Genomic DNA, 14,399 nt, shown 5'->3' on the forward strand with positions numbered 1-14,399 from the left:
AGAAGTAACTGGAAGTTAAACCTCAACTCTTCTTTTTTCTTTTTTCCATTCCTTTTTTTCCATTTTTTTTTCTTTTTTTCTATAGCTTCTCCCCTGGCTTATCTTTTTTCTTGCCTCGTCGTCTCTGAGCGTGTTAGACGAGGTTTATATCTTTATTTGTGTGTACTTTTGCATATTGTGATTTATTGCTGTGCACTGTGATTTTTAAATGGAAACCAATAAAAACTTTTTTAATCTTTAAAAAAAAAAAAAAGAAAATAATGAATTTTGACAATGCTAAATACGTATAATTTGTTATTAGGGAGGCTGAAGTATAATCCTAAAGAAGTTGACAATAATACTTTACAAGCAACATTTTAATTCACAGTGTAACGAATCCATTTGGTATTTCTTCCAAACTTTGATAGGATTACGCCGTATTTGGATTAGGCACATGCATATACTCTATTAACGACCGATCTAGAACTCTTTCAACGAGAGCTTCTTCCACTATACTTATATCCTGAAATAAGAAGAGAAGATAGTCAGATATGTAAGTAAAGCAAAAACATAACAAAATCCTTCTTAGCAATAAAAGTAGTCCTATTAGGCTGCAACCGTAGTTGAACCATTATTTAGCAGTTATTTAGACCAACACCATAAGCACCAATCTTATCGATATTTACGGTAGCATCATCTCTTGAGCCTTCCTTATCTACCACCCAAATTTAGATTTTCGTGCTCTAAGATTTCCAAGGAAAGTGAAACCATATTTGGATACAATTTCTGATTACCAATAAATATTTGCAAAGAGCTGCAGAACGTTAGTCAGATGTTTTACTTCTACTGCCCTTAAGTGTTAGTTTTTCAAGAGTGACAAGACACCAGGCATAAGGGTGGGTGACTGTATCAGCCCACTTCCAGCTTTCTACCCTTTGAGAAATTTGCACCATCAGGACAAATTCTGCTAACATAACAGCAAGACAGTCTGAGATGTTTGTTTCAAGTGTTTATGTGATACCACCAATGATCTAAGACAAGAGGTTCTCTAGTGAATTACGAGAAAATCAGGGTTGGGCTAAGTGAATTATTATCCCATGCAATTATACTCTATGAATAAAACTGTAATATTCTTATTACACAAGATGATTTCCTTTCTTGCAGAAATAGGCAAACAAGAAAAAGAGAAGGATTTGTCTAAGTTAGCATGGTTGCCTAATTTTTGTACTATGCTCCATTTTATGTTTCATTGCATTTAATGCAATTTATTTATACTGTATACTGAATTCCTCCTATCATATACTACTTACTGGAGCTTACCTGAAAGCGAGAAACTATAGCTCTAGATCTCTGGTTCTAATGTTTGCCCTAAACTCTTAAGACCAATGCCTCTCACTTGCTCCCCCACACCCAAACTTTGTCCCCTAATTTTCTAGGAAACCTGTTGCAGTTATTTCAAACGCATACTCAAACTGGAGTGGGTGGGGAAGTATTAGATCAGAAAGAGAGATCCGAACAACTCCTTCACTAATTCTTGGACTGGTATTCAGGAAGTTAGGCTTCTCTGCATGAGTGTAGTACCTTTGAGCTATTTGATTATTTCTCCACTGAAGTCTCTTAAGTCTTTGTAACCTTTCTAATTCCCCAGTCATGACATTCTTGCAATCGACATATGTCCTCATATGACTTATCAGGGAGATATGGGAGAGGTTGAAGTTGTAAACAAATGACTCTTAGCAGGGGGTTAGGAAAAACAACCAGGCAATTTACTCACTATATAGTCTTCATAATAGAACGTATGTCTGAGCTGAAGGTGCCTTAAGAAATTCCTGCTGCAATAACTTGAACCACCACCAGGTGATAAGCGACAAATTGGACAGTACTGTAAATAGTTCAGGGGGGGGGGGAATAAATGCACTAAAAAAGAAAGTGTTTTCACAGTAGCAAAAGAAATTATTATTGCTAAAGAAAGCAAAATCTCCATATCTGAGTGATTACAAATATATTAACTGATGTTTGTTATCAGTAAATTCAGATAATTCCTTGATCGGTTTTGTATACAACTAATAAAATGCCTTGTATATCAGTCTCTCATGCTTAGATGTTGTTGGTTCGCTTTTGGGTTTTTTATTGTTTGTTTGTTTGTTTGTTTTGCCTAAACAACGTACACGCTCCTAGGTGTGGAGTGCTTTTTTTTCTTGTATGCTCTTTTTATGCCATCTGACAAGAGCTGGCCCAGGAGAAGATCATGGAACTGACTGATGCTAAAAGGTTGAGTAAAAGCAGCAGGGTCACACCCTCTCTGTCCCTTTCCCAGTTAATCCATCAGGGCAACTAAGGCTGATTTACTGGTATTCTTGAAACCAGTCCTGAGGCCGGACTGAAATGGGTCAAGAAAACTGATATCTTCCAATAATGTCTATAGTTGCACTGACACTACTCTCTTGATCACCTTACCCAAGAGAGTATTAGCAACTGGTCAATAATTATCCAAAGTTGTCTTCTTTAGGAGAGATTGTATCAGAGCTTCTTTGAAAGCCAGAGGCACCACGCCTCCTTGTAATGAGACATTCACTACTGTCTGAACCAACGCAGTCACGTAGTCAAACCTCCCTGGCTAGCTTTAATCAATGAAGATTGTGTCAACTGAAACTGATCCCATAAAACTTGGTGACATGGAATACTGGAAACATCATTTGAATGTAATAGCAGCAAAGTCATATATTTTCATTTATCATCATATTTATTTGTCACTTTGCATAGAATGCCTTGAAGCAACTATCTATCTACCCATCCATCTATCCATCTTTCTATTTATAATCTATTAGTTGACCATAAATATGCATATTCTAGTTTATACCACTACCTAATATTTCAAACAATCAGTCTATTGATTTAAACAACAATGTGGTTTGAACCTAAAAAATAAGGTGCTTACCACTGCTCTCCTGTCAGATCTGTGGAAAGTGAGAAAATGGTCCAGAAAATCTTCTTCATCCAATGAATACTGGCAGAAAGGGCACGGATATCTGAAATCGCATATGGTAATATTTATATATTAGCAGCATTTTTACATTTTACGATGGTATAGTAGTTACCTATTAAAATCCAATATATTCTAGAGCTGGCAACTGAACTGGATGGTGAGCCACTTTGCTTCTGCTAAATAGGATTCTGCATCAAGTATCTCTCTACTGGAGTTGGGATGGGGACATGATGCAAGTAAAGAGCGTAGGCATAAAGATATGGTTAAGTATTGTGAACAGAGAACACTATGCTTTGCATGGTGCCTTCCCCTTCTAACACATACAACAGAAATGGTTTATTTTTTTCTCCAAAATTTACCCCGCCCCTGCCCCACAAAGCACAATCAAGGATGCCAACAGTTTCTTCAAAGGTTGTTGAACATTGGAATTGGTCACCAGAATTACATTACAATAGTAGTCCTGCCCATGCACTGAATCGCTATAATAATTCGAAGCAGAATTCAAGGTGCTTGTTTGACCTTAAAAGTGTGAATACATGTAGAGCATTACCAATTTTCTGCAGCTGCAGAATTCCCTTGCCTTTGCCTAGAGTTCAAAGTACAGTCATACCTCATGTTACATCTGCTTCAGGATGGGTCTTTTTGGAATACGGACACACCGAACTCGGAAGTCCCAGGACAGGTTACTTCCGGATTCAGCGCACACGCCTGCGCAAAAGCGCTAAATTGCGCTTTGCGCATGCACAGAAATGCCAAATTAAGTCACACACCTGCGCAGATGTGGCGCTTCATGTTGCAAACGGGCCTCCGGAACGGATCCCATTCACAACCAGAGGTACCACTGTATGAGAATCTTACAGAAGTTCCACAAAGCCTTTTTGTTGACCTGGCATCAGTAGTTAAGAGTTGGGTTGGTATCTGCTAAATGATCTATGTTTGGTTTATTTTAAATGGTGAGTTATAATTTGATTTTAAACTGTATCATCATTCACCCTAAGTCACTAGGGTAAGGGAAGGCTAAGATTGTGAATGAATATATAAACCAAGCTGAGAGTAGATTTCTCCCCCCATTATTAAGATACACTTTACCTTGTGTCTGGGTATGCAACTTCCTGTAGGGGCCCATATTTCTCTATATATTGGTCACAAGTTCTCAGATGAGCTCGCATTTCACTGAGGAGTACCTAGATTCATTTTAAGAAACATTGTGTCAGTCTTTTGCTGTACAGAATGCTATTCACTAGCAGACTAGCCCTAAAGCTTGTTTAGTACACAGAAGTACAGGTAGGTCTCATTTAATTCCAACAACGTATGCTTAGGATTGTAGTTGGGCTGCCCAACCTTTGCAAATGGAAGTGCCTTGTATTTCTTCATTCTAAACTACATGAAGTGATTCAATATGTTAAAATTCAACATTTACAGGTTAAATTGTTAAAAGGGAAAGTGATGGCCACCACAGTTTTGCTAAAGGTAAAGGATGCAAATGTAAGATCAGGATTTGTTAAACTGGGGATAATGTACATTGAGAATTCTATAGGAGTTGCTCCCAAGTAAATGTGCTTAGGGTTGCTAACTTCAAATCCCCATGCATTTCAGAATGCCTAAATGCACGAGGCAGAAAATTATAGAATGCCAATACTTATTTACCTGTGTTCCACATTCTGTACAATTTTGGTGTCTATTTTTCATCATCTTAGTAATATCAGTTGCTGGAATCCCTTCAGAAGGAAGAAACGCCCGGCAGTAGGGACATGTCCATGTATTATTCCTTATACTTGCTGCAATACAGGAGTGGCAAAATCTAATGAAGAGATAAGAATAAATACTGTTTCCAAACAAAACACCACTTTAAAGAAAGCACTTTGAAAAGTCACACAGTTATGATCACTAGTGAACATGACCTTATAGAAGATTGGTTTCTACCACAGTTCTTGTGTTAATCATTTTGTTTACTTGAGAATCCCAATCTACAGGACCACTGATAAAGTGAGGCTACAGAAGATAGTGTGTTCTGTTATGGAGATATCTGTGCATTAGCTAAAGTTACTCATTAACATGCAAGCGCCTACTTACTAGCGCCTGCAAACTCTACCAAGTACCGTGTTTCCCCTATTTTAAGACGTAGTCATTTTATAAGACGTAGCAGGATTTTTACACTTTTGCGGAATTAAGCCATACCCCGAAAATAAGCCATACCCCGAGCCAGCGGAACCCAGCATGCCGGCCGCGGCAGGAAAAGGAGGGCTGCTGGGTTGGTGCCCGGAACCGGCTACTGCTGCTGCTGCAGCAGCGCCACTTAGAATGAGACCGCCGAGCGCCCCAGCAGCGGGACCGACAATGTGCCCAGCAACACAGCACGGAGCGCCCCAAGCCACAACAGCAGGAGGAGGAGGATTCAAAGGGCTGGGTCCCGGAGACTCAGGGCGCTCCGCGCGCCGCCTCCTCTTTCTCCTGCGGCTCAGCACCTGGAACTGGTTGCTGCTGTTGCTGCTGCTGAAGCGCCGTGCAGCTCTCTATCCGTCCTCGCCCTCAACTGCTAATTTCTCCCTCACACACGGGCGGGGGGGGGGAGAAACAGGAGGAGGCACAAGCACCGTGCGCTCGGCCCTCTTTCGGTGCTCGCACAGAGGAGGCATGAACACGCACGCAAGAAAGGATGGGTGGGGGGAGGAGGAGAGCGGTGTTTGTGACACGCTCGCGAAAGAATGGCTGAGCGGCCGTGCGCACGGAACGGTGTCTCTCCCTCTGTGTGTGTGTGTGAGAGAGAGAAAAGGCGGGGAGCGAGGAAAGGAGACAACTGGGGCGGGGAAGAGGAGGAGGAGGCTTTCCGCAAGGCGGAGGACTGAGAGGCGCTACCAAACAGGAAGCGCTGCCACCGAGCCAGGAGCCGCTCCGCGCTTCCCTCGGCAAAAAAGGCGCGACCTGCAGCTGTCACAAAAGCCTCCCCGAGCCCAGCTGACTGGCGGCTGTCAGAGCGCAGACAAGGAAAAGCCTGGCGAACCGCTGACAAGCGGGTTCAAGCCGCTTGTCAATGGACTCAACAAAGGAGGGGGAGGGAGTGGAAGCCTCCGCACACAACAGTACCCCTCCAAAGGCGCCACAAGCCAGCCCTAAAACTGGACACGTGGCCTGAGGCGCGCGAAAACGGCACCCTGCCGCCCAAATACCGGTAGCTGGTGGCGGTTAGAGCGCTCCCGCTCAGAGCGCTAGCCTAGAGCACGGAAAACATGGCAAAAGCTTAAAATTAGCCCGGCCACTAAAGCGCTCCCGCTCCCAGCGCAAGCAAACGGAGCGTTCTGGACTGCTCCCCCTTCAAGCAGCTAAAAAGCCGCTCAACGAAGCCTATGCAACCGAAAAAATTACCCCCCCCAAGGCGCACCCCCCAGCAGGGAACACGCAGTGAAGGTACGGCACTAGGAGGATGAGGGGGTGGGAGTGGGGGTGGGGAAGGGTTAGGGTGGGACAGGGCGGGGATAAGAAGGGATTAGGAAATCAAGGAAACACAAGGGAAACGACGATCCAGCAAGCCTCCTCCTCCGGCTCCCAGAGGCTCGGGGCGCTCCGCGCGCGCTGCTGGGCGACAACCCGGCAAGCCGCCTCCTTGTGTTGTAAGAAGACTAGACTCAGCAGCAGAATAGAAATAAATGCAAAACTGCTTGAACACACCAAATATTTTCCTTATTTTGTGTATCACTTTGCATCTTACTTAAGACACCCACCGAAAATAAGCCACCCTGTGGTTTTTTTGAGGAAAAAAGTTATAAGACGGTGTCTTAAAAAAGGGGAAACACGGTATTAGTCAAGCTCTATGGGAGAGATCAAGCACTTCAAGCAAACAAACAAAAAAGAGAGGTACCATCCAGCCAAAGGTTAAGCACTTTCATGTCCTGCTGAATTTAATGGAGAAGAGTACATAAAAGGCATTTTACACATTTACTGAAATCAATGGAACTCACAAGTGCTTAACATCGGCTGAGCTGTGCCTGTAGCTGTTTCACTGCAAATATTTGTTCAAGATTCTGTTGTGCTAACCTGATTCACATATATACAAATAAAAAAAGACACAGGAATAAATTGAGCATGTGCAGGGTATCATTATCCTTGGTTTGAAAGAGTAGTCATCAGAGACATCTTCAGTGATTATTCCCAGCTTCAGACAGACATAAAGAGTATATGAAAATAAAAGCAGAGGACAGAAAGTTGAAGCCAATTACTTATTCATGAAATTATTGCACAAATGACGGGATGAAATCCAGTCTTGTGGCTATAATCACATTGCGATGGCTATAACACCATGCACACAAGAGCTGACATGGATATGTTTGACCAGTGGCAAGACTGCCAGCTTGATTAAGCCACTTCTGGTGAAACCAGAGCAGTGCATGGAAACACCGTTTACCTTCCCGCTAGAGCGGTAGCTATTTATCTACTTGCACTTTGACATGCTTTCGAACCACTACCTTCTGACTGGCAAGTCCTAGGCTCTGTGGTTTAGACAACAGCGCCACCCGCGTCCCAAGGGGGTCTTAGCAGTGTTCAATCAATACATGGTTCTGGGAATGCTCTTTTTTTAAGAAGTTGGTTGCTTTAGTATCACATAAGCTTCCCTGAAATATACCTAATAAATAAAATGTGCATGCATATTTGGCAGGTGGAGAAGATAAAAGGTGGGCTAGCTGTGGAGCAGCATTTGTTCTGTTACTCCCAGCAGCAATAGCAGCAGGTGCTAATTAAAAAGGAGCCTGAACAGTGCCTGATGTGCCCCCTTTTTTTTTAACAGAAAACTAATCCAGGCTGGTAGCATTGCCTGTCAGCTTTGTCCTCTGCCTCAGTGCGGCTCTTGTAGAATTCAGAAGGAGGATGGGGACAAAACTAGAATTAGTTCTGCCTATTACAGTCATACCTCGGTTTACGACCACCGCGATTTGCGACCGATCGGTTTGCGACCACTGCGAACCTGGAAGTGTTTACATCCGGATTCCACGGCGCGCAGATACGCAGAAGTGATCTGCGCAGCGCATGCATGCGCAGAAGCGATCTGTGCAGCGCACGCATGCACAGAAGGGCTCTATCGGCGCTTCGCACATGTGCAGAAGAGCTGCTCCGTTTACAACGTACTGAGGGAGCAACCGACTCCCCAGAACAAATTGCGGTCGTAAACCGAGGTATGACTGTACAGTGGTACCTTGGGTTGAAAACACTTCAGGTTACAGACTCCGCTAACCCAGAAGTAGTACCTTGGGTTAAGAACTTTACCTCAGGATGAGAACAGAAATCACGTGCCAGCGGTGCAGCGACAGCAGGAGGTCCCATTAGCTAAAGTGGTACCTCAGGTTAAGAATGATTTCAGGTTAAGAATGGACCTCCGGAATGAATTAAGTTCGTAACCAGAGGTACCACTGTATTGGCTCTGGCTCCACCTGCTGTTGGCCTTCCTTGTCTTCCAGGCATATTGGGCACCAGGGCGTCACTGCTCTGACCCATCCATCTATTTTGGCACATCACCTGTCCCTTTCTGTGCCCTATCTCTGTCCCTCTCTCCTGCCACTGTAGCTTTTGCTCCTCCATGACATATGTTTTGTTTGTGGCAACCCGGTTTCATCAAAACTCAACACAAGTATTGCTGCAGCCAGCAAAACCAGTCTGTGCAAAACTGTTCTTCTGCATTTTCGCTAATATTGGCGCCAATGAGACCTATTCTTAACCAGTTGCCTTAAGGGGAAAGGCTGTTCCTCCTAGGAGAGCATATGCTATGCATGCCAAAGACCCAAGGTTGGAAAATATTTCTGCTAGAAACTGAGAGCTGCTGCCACTCCGTATCAGCAATACAGGGCTGGAAGGCCCAATGGTCTGACTCCGCATAAGGCTGTTTTCCTACCGGTATGACCAGAAGTTAGTTCAATTTACTTCCGTAAAAAGTTTGCAACAATGTGACTTAATTCATCCTTCATGTACAACAAAGGTAGGAAGAACAGGTAAAGGGGCTGCATTATTTTAGTCATTTAGCCATGGGCACAGCCAAGGAAAGGCAGGGAGGGACAGCTACCCCCATCAAGCAAATCAATACAAAATACTTAACTGACTGAGGTTGTGCTCCCTCCCAACATAAAGCCTGCCCCCCCCAACATAAATCCTAGCTACGCCCATGCTTTTAGCTGAATAACAGTCTTGTTTTTTCACCCTACTGTCTACATTATGGAAAAGTTGTGTTGTTAAGTTATACAGCAGAATAACATGTTGGATCTATGATGAAAGTTTCAAAGGTTAGTTTCAGTGCAACCCTGACCAGGCCTGTTCAGAAGTCAGTCCTAATTATTCAGTGGAGTTACTCCCAAGTAAGTGCAGTTGGACTGCAGCTTAAAACTTTTTTTTCTTTTTGTATTTCTCTTGTCTTTAATCTGAATGTAAAACATGTATTTCATTTTAAAACAGCTTCATTCTATTCCACTTTCTAACCCATAAAACAGTTGGTGAGTAATGTCTTTTAAACTGAAAAGGTGTTTTTAGCATTACTCTTGAAAAACCTTAGAAACCGAATCCTATGTACCGTATTGGCCTGAATATAAACCACACTTGAATATAAAGCCGCACCTTTAAAATTCAAGGGGGGGGGAGAGAATACCTGAATAAATACGTCCCTAAGTCGATCCTGGGAAATGTAGTTTCTTCCAAGGGGCGTTTCAATAGCTTCTTGGATGTGGCGCCAGAGGGAAGTGGGAAGAGACCTCTTTCTCTTCCCTGCTCCTGTTTCCCCTCAAATTAAAAATGTAGGCAGCAGCAGCCAGGCATGGGGGGCAGGAAAAAGGGGTTTGGAGGGTAGGAAGGAAGGAAGGAAGGAAGGAAGGAAGGAAGGAAGGAAGGAAGGAAGGAAGGAAGGAAGGAAGGAAGGAAGGGGGTATTTGGAGGAGCAGGGGGCAGGCAAGGAGGGTTATGGGGAGATAAGGGTGGGAGGCTTGGGGATTAGGGCTGCTGCTGCTGGCCTCCAGTCCAAATTCAGATGGGTTGTACCCAAGTTATTTTTTTACTTTTGCAGACGGAATGGGGAATAGCATGGCTTATTTCTGATCCAACCCTGTTTGAGGAGATGAGGGTCACCCATCACTGCTTTGCAACTTATGGTCAGGCCATAACTTTAGGGCTACATTCACATTGAACAAACACGGATATCTGTTCCTTCAAAACATGAAAAAATGTTGTGCTTAAAATGCTCGTGTTGGCTTCAGGGCAAGTCCCATGGTCTGCAACTGAGGCCCACATTCCCGGGCTGCTCCCTGGGGGGGAGCTGTGCCGCTTTGCTGGTGGCATCCCCCCTTCCCCCCGACAGCTCGGGGGGGCGGTGGGAGAGGCAGGTGGGCTGTGTGCCATGGCCTGCACTCCCAGGCTGCTTGGGGGTGGGGAGCCGAGCTGCTTTGCCGGCGGCATAAGGCGCAAATTTAAGCCACACTTTAACTTTTCACTATCATAATTTGGGAGGAAAGTGCGGCTTATATTCAGGCCAATGTGGTATATTTATTCAGAAGTGGGTCCTACAGAGTTCCATGGGGCTAACTCCTTAACTACCAACCATATTTGTGCATTTAAATACTAAGCTTTAGTATTCCACCATTCTTTTGCCAATAGGAAATGTTCTTCATTTCTACAAGCATGGGCTTAAAATTGCTCATGTGAGACTTCAGACAGATAAGAGATTCCTGCTAATGTTTTTACCTGCAAGATTTCTACATGTACTATAAAGGAAATGCTGTCATGGGCTTTTTGTTGCACTAAGTAAGGATTAGTGGAGCAAACTCAAATCCTTCTCTTCAGCCATAGCTGAAAAGAAGTTTTATCTTAGATTAATCCAAAAGGAAAGTTTCGTTGTGGCTTCCAAACACGTGCAAGGTTTTAAACAATGAACCCTAGTTAATAAGTTAAGCAACGTTAGAGAGAGTTATACAATTTAAAAAACCTACTTCTTGGGTTACATCCATCATTCTGAACTTGCAAATGATATTTACAAATATCAAGTGCAAATGCCAGCTGTTTACTGTATATGTTTCTGAATTTGCACATAACACAGAAGCCACACAGAGGCATATCAACTGTATCTGGTAGACTATCCACCTTCTTGGCTTGGGGCATCAGACCTTTCAACTTTTTTTAGTATGCAGGACTGACTCAAGATTTTTGCTGGTTTTAGCAGCATGAAATGAAGTGTCCCTGTAGGAAGTAACAATGTACTGCAGAATTCCTTGCAGCATTGCATTGTGAATTAGCATTGTTGTTGTAGACTTTGCTGTCTGGTCTTTGACCTCAATAAAGATGGATTGATTGAATTACCGTAGCTGTTCCAGAAGAAACACAAAATCTCACATTTGTTCATTGTTTCTGGTACGGCAGCAGGTCCCCTTGAATAATTCTGCTCCAAGCAGCTGCCTTGTTTCGCTATATATTGGTACCAGGCATGCTACCACATACATTGAAATATGCAGATTTATATATTTTAAACATGTAGGTAGGTGGGTGCTAGAAAAATGTGCAACAATACAAGTCTTAGTCAAGTTACAAGCTCACATCTGAAAATGGCTTTGAAGTGTAGATTTCTAAAACCTTTTTACTGGAGACTGCCAGACACCAAATTCCATAGCCCCATGGATTGTTCACACTGTCACTCCATGCATTACTCCACCAGGGTAGGCTCCAGAAGGATAAATGGTGGCATGCAAGAACAGTAAATAAATAAATACAAGTGTGCTTAGTTTGTATGACTCATACCAGGCAGGTTGAGACAAGATGGCCTGAACAATTTGGCTGACAAAGGATCTGTACTTGATTGAATCAATCTGTACTTGATTGAATCAGTGAGAGGGGGAGGAATTGTAGCTTGTGAGCATGAAAGGCATTCACAACAGTAAAACCATGGGATGGCTCTTACATCTGAACCAGGCCCCCAGGTAAAATGTAAAGAAGACACAAGCCAAGTGCTAGCTTTTCCTTACAAATTTGTTCTTTTCGATATCCAGTCTTCACTAGGGAGTAAAAATGGTGATTTTGGCATATAAAAAAGCTATTCTGAACATGTTTTGTTTATTGCCTGAATATCTCCCACTGAATGCTTAACAGTATGTGCACGATTCAAACATTTTAATACAGTTTAAAAAGTTAAACAATGTATTTGTGGCTGCTAATGATTCAATGGTTAGACCTTTCCTTTAATATGGAAAGGGGCATCTATACATTAATAACTATGTCACCCTTGTATATGCTTTACCTAAATTTGTTAAGGAAAATAAATCTTAGTCCATCCACAGGTAGACATGGGGAACAACTCTGGTTTTTCTTTTTCTTCTCCTACATTGGTAGAACTCCAATATTTTGGAATATTGACAGTGAACAGATTTGCACCAATATTTGCACCACAGAATCATCATAATCACTGAATAAAAATATGGTGGAAGACTTTCCAAAACTGGGGATGTTCCTCCCTTGTTTTAGAATATCATGGTTTTTTTAAGAATTTTTATCACCCAAAGTTTCTCAGGGGAAATAGTTGTTGAATTTTGCCATTAAAAATTTACAAAAAGGATACAGTACTTCTAAGAACTCTGGATGCTTCCTTCTCAAAAAATACAAACAAAAGAAACAAACATACTGGTATTTTATACCCACATGCATATTAATTGACACTGCAATTAAATGGATCTTTTGTTCCTTGATAAAATAGAATGCAAGCAATTCCATTTGGGAAAAGTTAAAATAGGCCCTGAAACTCAAAAGAAATCTCCAAAAAGTATGTGGCACTTTTATAGTGCTTTCAAGTGTCCAAGCAAGCACATCACATCCATTCTCTTGTAATTTTTGCAACAACTCTGTAAGGTATTCACATCTTGATAGCAGTGTAGTGTTGATCAGTGTAGTGTGTAGATCAGAAATGTTTGTACTAGCTCAACCACTACACTACACCAACTCACAAATCTAAATAAATTCGGATCACACATCCCTTCTTCCCCAACCCAAATATCTTACTTAAAGCTTGTTTTCCCCAAAATATTAAAGGGAATGAAGAGAAAGAACAACGCATCTTAACGAAGGTACATCTTTTAATGCCAATCGCCTAGATCTCGGATTCTGTTTCTGAACTGAATCCGTCGCATGTAAATGTCAAGTTAAATTACCGTACTTGTTCTTTGTTCGTGCGCTAACTTGGATCAAAGCACACACTCTTTCTGTGCTCGCATCTTTAGCATTACCACCAAAAAAGGTCGTTTTATTATCGCATCCCAAACGGAGGCCAAATACCCTTTCTTAAAAAAAGAAAGAAAAAACAATTAAACGGAAGTTGGTTGGTCCCAGGCTGCAAAAGTATGGAAAGAACTGCAGCTAAGCAAGCCGCAGCATAATTTCTGACTTCTCGCATTGCAAAGAATTGGGATTCACTATCCCCCCCCCCGGCCTGAACCAATTCCGGGAGCGGAGTTTCACTTACACGTGGCCGCACTGCGTCCTTACGGGCTGGTGGAGCACCTCCAAACAGATGGAGCAGTCAAAAGATGGGACTTGCGGCTGCTTCTCCTCTTCTGCTATCTGGAGAGGGTTCGCCACCTCCCGACTGTCGCTGCTTAACGCGGATCCCATCGCCTAAACTTTGGCACTCCTGGGAGATCTAGCCTCTTGGCGCCGGCTGCTCCTGCTGTGGCTGAGCGCGCGACGCGCTATGAAGCTTTGCAGCTGGAATTATTGTATTGTGTTGTATTGCGATTGTAGGATTTCGCCTTGCAGGAAAAGGAAAGCCGCGCGAGCTGCAGATCTCCCGTTCCGTGCAACGAACTCTCCGAGACCACGTTGGGGGCCGTTTGTGGCGGTTACACTGGCTACACCCTGCAAAAGCATTATTGGCGGATGCAGGACCAGTCCAAGCCGGCGAGAGGAAACCTGACACCCTGAGCTGGACAAAGGGGACCAGCAAGCCAATCGGTGGCCTTGTTCGCTGGCTGGTGCGCTGTTTTCTTTCTTTGACCCTGATCCACAGGGCAAGTCCCATGCATGTTTACTCTGAAGTAATCCCCACGGTGTGCTATGGTCCATGGGGTCACGAAGAGTCGGACACGACTAAACGACTAAACAACAACAATCCCCACGGTGGCCGGCGGAACTTAACTCCTGTGTAGGATCGCACTTTGCAGTAGCCGTGCGTCATAGGTATCCCTAAAATAGCGATAGAAAACGAAATAGGCAGTTCACTGTCGAGCGCGCCTCTTAGGCATTCAGAAACACTCCTGCAGACTCATGGTAAGATACTGTACTAAAGCAAGAATACACATCTGTATCATTCTGTATTACTGTACTACTTTGTTGTTGTTGTTTAGTCGTTTAGTCGTGTCCGACTCTTCGTGACCCCATGGACCAGAGCACGCCAGGCACTCCTGTCTTCCACTGCCTCCCGCAGTTTGGTCAA

General features: G+C 43.3%; 1 protein-coding gene across 2 annotated transcripts; it reads right to left on the minus strand.

Annotated features, from left to right (window-relative positions):
* Nucleotides 1–257: 257 nt before the first annotated feature.
* Nucleotides 258–13,832, minus strand: RNF125 (ring finger protein 125). Of its 2 annotated transcripts, none has more exons than XM_035125155.2 (6): nt 13,431–13,832; nt 4,613–4,766; nt 4,055–4,149; nt 2,918–3,008; nt 1,754–1,861; nt 258–502 (listed from the first exon to the last, which is right to left on the minus strand). In XM_035125155.2, exons 1-6 carry the CDS (start codon nt 13,577–13,579, stop codon nt 410–412), a joined length of 690 nt encoding a protein of 229 aa, XP_034981046.1. In that variant the 5' UTR covers nt 13,580–13,832; the 3' UTR covers nt 258–409. The 2 variants fall into 2 exon arrangements, with proteins under 2 accessions (XP_034981046.1, XP_034981050.1); XM_035125159.2 differs by having other exon boundaries at nt 4,613–4,743; nt 13,431–13,563.
* Nucleotides 13,833–14,399: the final 567 nt, after the last annotated feature.

The sequence above is a fragment of the Zootoca vivipara genome, chromosome 8 (genome assembly GCF_963506605.1).
Source record: "Zootoca vivipara chromosome 8, rZooViv1.1, whole genome shotgun sequence".
Taxonomy (NCBI): domain Eukaryota; kingdom Metazoa; phylum Chordata; class Lepidosauria; order Squamata; family Lacertidae; genus Zootoca; species Zootoca vivipara.